At 48.2% G+C, this 4046-nt stretch overlaps 1 protein-coding gene across 2 annotated transcripts; it reads right to left on the bottom strand.

Moving 5' to 3' along the window:
- Positions 1-2447: 2447 nt before the first annotated feature.
- Positions 2448-3309, bottom strand: LOC147119021 (uncharacterized). Of its 2 annotated transcripts, XM_085983734.1 has the most exons (2): positions 2738-3309; positions 2448-2569 (listed from the first exon to the last, which is right to left on the bottom strand). In XM_085983734.1, the coding sequence occupies exons 1-2, from the start codon at positions 3307-3309 to the stop codon at positions 2491-2493; spliced, it is 651 nt and encodes a 216-aa protein (XP_085839860.1). In that variant the 3' UTR covers positions 2448-2490. The 2 variants fall into 2 exon arrangements, with proteins under 2 accessions (XP_085839860.1, XP_085839861.1); XM_085983735.1 differs by having other exon boundaries at positions 2448-3270.
- Positions 3310-4046: the final 737 nt, after the last annotated feature.

Genomic DNA, 4046 nt, shown 5'->3' with positions numbered 1-4046 from the left:
AATTTAAAATGGAGATAGACATTGTCCTAGCAGATAAGGGAATTAGGGGTTACGGGGAGAGGGCAGGGAAGTGGATGTGAGTCTAGATTCGGATCAGCCGTGATCCTATTGAATGGCGGAGCAGGCCCGAGGGGCCGTATGGCCTACTCCTGCTCCTATTATGTTCTTATGGAGTACTGCGTACAGTTCCGGTGACCATATTATAAAAAGGATATAGAGGCACTGGAGAGGGTCCAGGGAAGATTTACAAGGATGATACCAGAAATGCGAGAGTATACATATCAGGAAAGGATAAACAGGCTGGGCCTCTTTTCTCTCATATTATGTGGTTTGGTGTCAAATTTTGTTTAATAACGCCCCTGTGAAGCACCCTGGGATGCTTTACTATGTTAAAGGCGCTATATAAATCCAAGTTGTTGTTGTTGCTGTAAAGGAGGAGGCAGTAGCGACATTGGATAGGATAAAAATAGAGGGATATACATAAAAGGTTGGCGGTCCTCAAAGTAGATAAGTCACCTGGTCCGGATGGGATGCATCCTAGGTTACTGAAGGAAGTAAGGGTGGAAATTGCGGAGGCTCTGGCCACAATCTTCCAATCCTCCTTGGAAATGGGGCAGTGCCAGAGGACTGGAGGATTGCAAATGTTACCCCCCTGTTTATAAAAAGGGGAGAGGGATAAACCCGGCAACTACAGACCAGTCAGTCTAACATCAGTGGTGAGACAATAACCTGGGACAAAATTCATTCACATTTGGAAAAGTCTGGGCTAATAAATGAAAGTCAGCACAGATTTGTTAAAAGCAAATCATGTTTGACTAACGTGATCGAGTTTTTGATGAAGTAACGGAGAGGGCTGAGATTTGTTAGTAAAATTAAAGCCCACGGGATTAAAGGGACAGTGTCGGCATGGCTCAGAGACAGAAAGCAGAGAGTGGTGGTGAACGGTTGTTTCTCCGACTGGAGGGACGTACACAGTGGTGTTCCCCAGGGGTCTGTATTAGGACCACTTAACTTTTTGATATAGGTTAATGACCTGGACTTGGGTATATTATATACTTGGGCATATAATTTCAATGTTTGCAGATGACACGAAACTTGGAAATGTAGTAAACAATGAGGAGGATAGTAGCAGACTTCAGGAGGACACAGACAGACTGGTAAAATGGGCAGACACATGGCAGATGAAATTTAATGCAGCGATGTGTGAAGTGATATATTATGGTGGGAAGAATGAGGAGAGGCAATATAAAATTATAAAATTCTAACAGGACGAGACAGGCTAGATGCAGGAAGGATGTTCCAGATGGCGGGGGAGTCCAGAACCAGGGGTCACAGTCTAAGGATAAGGGGTGAGCCATTTAGGACAGAGATGAGGAGGAATTCCTTCACCCAGAGAGTGGTGAACCTGTGGAATTCTCTACCACAGAAGGCAGTGGAGGCCAATTCATTAAATATATTCAAGAATGAGTTAGATATATTTCTTAAGGCTAAAGGGATCAAGAGATATGGGGAGAAGGCAGGGACAGGGTACTGAATTTGGATGATCAGCCATGATCTCATTAAATGGCGGAGCAGGCTCGAGGGGCCGAATGGCCGACTCCTGCTCCTATCTTCAATGTTTCTATGTTTCAATATAAACTAAAGGGTAGAATTTTAACACGAGTGCAGGAACAGAGAGACCTGGGGGTTTCTGTACACAAATCTTTGAAGGTGGCAGGACAAGTTGAGAAGGCTCTTAAAGAACCAGACGGGATCCTTGACTTTATTAATAGAGGAATAGAGTGCAAAAGCAAGGAAGTTATGCTAAACCTTTATAAAACACTGGTTCGGCCTCAGCTGGAGTATTGTGTTCAATTCTGGGCACCACACTTTAGGAAGGATGTCAAGGCCTTGGCGAGGATGCAGAAAGATTTACTAGACTGGTACCAGGGGAGAGGGTTTTCAGTTATGTGGAGAGACTGGAGAAGCTGGGATTGTTCTACTTAGAGCAGAGAAATTTAAGGGGAGATTTAATTCAGATGTTCAAAATTATGAACAGTTTTGATAGAGTAAATTAGGAGAAACTGTTTCCACTGGCAGAAGGGTCGGTAACCAGAGGACACAGATTAAAAATAACTGGCAAAACAATCTGAGGGGAGATGAGGAGAATTTTTTACGCAGCGAGTTGTTGTGATCTGGAATGCACTGCCTGAAAGGGTGGTGGAAGCAGATTCAATAACAACTTATAAAAGGGAATACTTGAGAAGGAAACATTGCGGGGCGATGGGGAAAGTGCTGGGCTGTGGGAATAATTGGATAACTCTACCAAAGAGCCAGCACAGGCACAATGGAGCGAATGGCCTCCTTCTGTGCTGTAAGATTCTGTGAAACTCCAGCCTAGTTATAGGGTTATTAACATCAGCAGAAACAAATCCCAACTGACAGAATGAACATGGTTCAGTCCTGGATGTGATTAACAGCAGCAACAACAGCAGAATCCAACCCCTACCATCACTTGTGAACTCGCTGATGTCTCAGCAGGTGGGATGACCGAGTGAATCCCTTCCCACACTCGGAGCAGGTGAACGGCCTCTCCCCAGTGTGAGTGCGCTTGTGTCTCAGCAGGTTGGGTGAGTGAGTGAATGTCTTACCACACTCGGAGCAGGTGAACGGCCTCTCCCCAGTGTGAGTTCGCTTGTGTCTCAGCAGGTTGGGTGAGTGAGTGAATGTCTTCCCACACACGGAGCAGGTGAACGGCCTCTCCCCGGTGTGAACATGCTGGTGTTCAATGAAACGGGAAGAACTAATGAATCTCTTCCCGCACACAGAGCAGATAAAAGGCCTCTCCCCAGTGTGAACTTGCTGATGTGTGACCAGGGTGGATGACTGAGTGAATCCCTTCCCACACATGGAGCAGATGAACGGTCTCTCCCCAGTTTGAGTGTGTTGGTGCCTCAGCAGATCCTTTGTTCTTTTAAAGCTCTTCTCACAGTCAGAACATTTAAAAGGTCTCTTATTGGTGTGAACAAGATGGTGTTCAGTGAGGTTGGATGATTGAGTGAATCCCTTCCCACACACGGAGCAGGTGAACGCCCTCTCCCCAGTGTGAACTCGCTGCTGTGTCTGGAGCTTCGATGACTGAGTGAATCCCTTCCCACACACGGAACAGGTGAATTGCCTCTCCCCAGTGTGACTGCGTCGATGAGTTTCCAGCTTCGACGGGGAACTGAATCCCTTCTCACAGTCCCTACATTTCCACGGTTTCTCCATGGTTCGCGTGTCCTTGTGTCTCTCCAGATTGGACGATCCGTTGAAGCCTCGTCCACACATAGAACATGTGTACAGTTTCTCCCCACTGTGAACGGTGCAATGTGTTTTCAGGCTGTGTAACTGGTTAAAGCTCTTTCCACAGTCAGTGCACTGGAACACACTCACTCGGGTGTGTGTGTCTCGGTGCTTTTCCAGTCACACTGATGTTTGAAATCTTTTCCCACAGACAGAACAGACAATCATTTCTCCTTCCACATTCAGAGGCCGATGATATTCGTTCCTGATGAATGGAGTGACTCTGTCAGATCTTGATGTGATGTTTGGTTTGGGTTTGCGGTGTGTAAATGCTGCCCTTCTCACAGCCTGTAAAAGGAGTTTACAAAAGCCATCACTGTGAGTCCAGGATAGAAATTGACAAGATTCTCTCCTCCTGGTTCCTGGCCAAGGGGGCTGCGCATGTGCCCTGTTGCACCCTGAGCCTCTCAAGATGGCGGCCGTTAACCCGGGCCTGTCACCGGGAGAAAGCCCCGCAGCTGCCGCCCCGCTCGGGGCAAACTCCCGGCCCGGAGGCTCTTGTTTGGGGCCCGAGGCCCACCCCGGGTGTTTATAAAGGCTCCCTGCCGGTTCTATTGCTCCCCTGTGCTCCGCCGCCTCCTCCCCGCTCTGGAATCTTCTCTCCGCCTTCCGCCGCCATCACCCGACTGGCGGCACTGCGCACGCACGGGACCCACCCCACACCAAGCCCTCCCCGCGCCTGCGCACACCGGGCCCCTGCAGCATTGTTAGGGCCTATTCTT

Source organism: Somniosus microcephalus, chromosome 4 (genome assembly GCF_052327205.1).
Source record: "Somniosus microcephalus isolate GS21.2 chromosome 4, FLI_Smic_1.0, whole genome shotgun sequence".
NCBI classification, from domain to species: Eukaryota; Metazoa; Chordata; class Chondrichthyes; order Squaliformes; family Somniosidae; genus Somniosus; species Somniosus microcephalus.
This window is presented reverse-complemented; position numbering and strand designations above follow the sequence as displayed.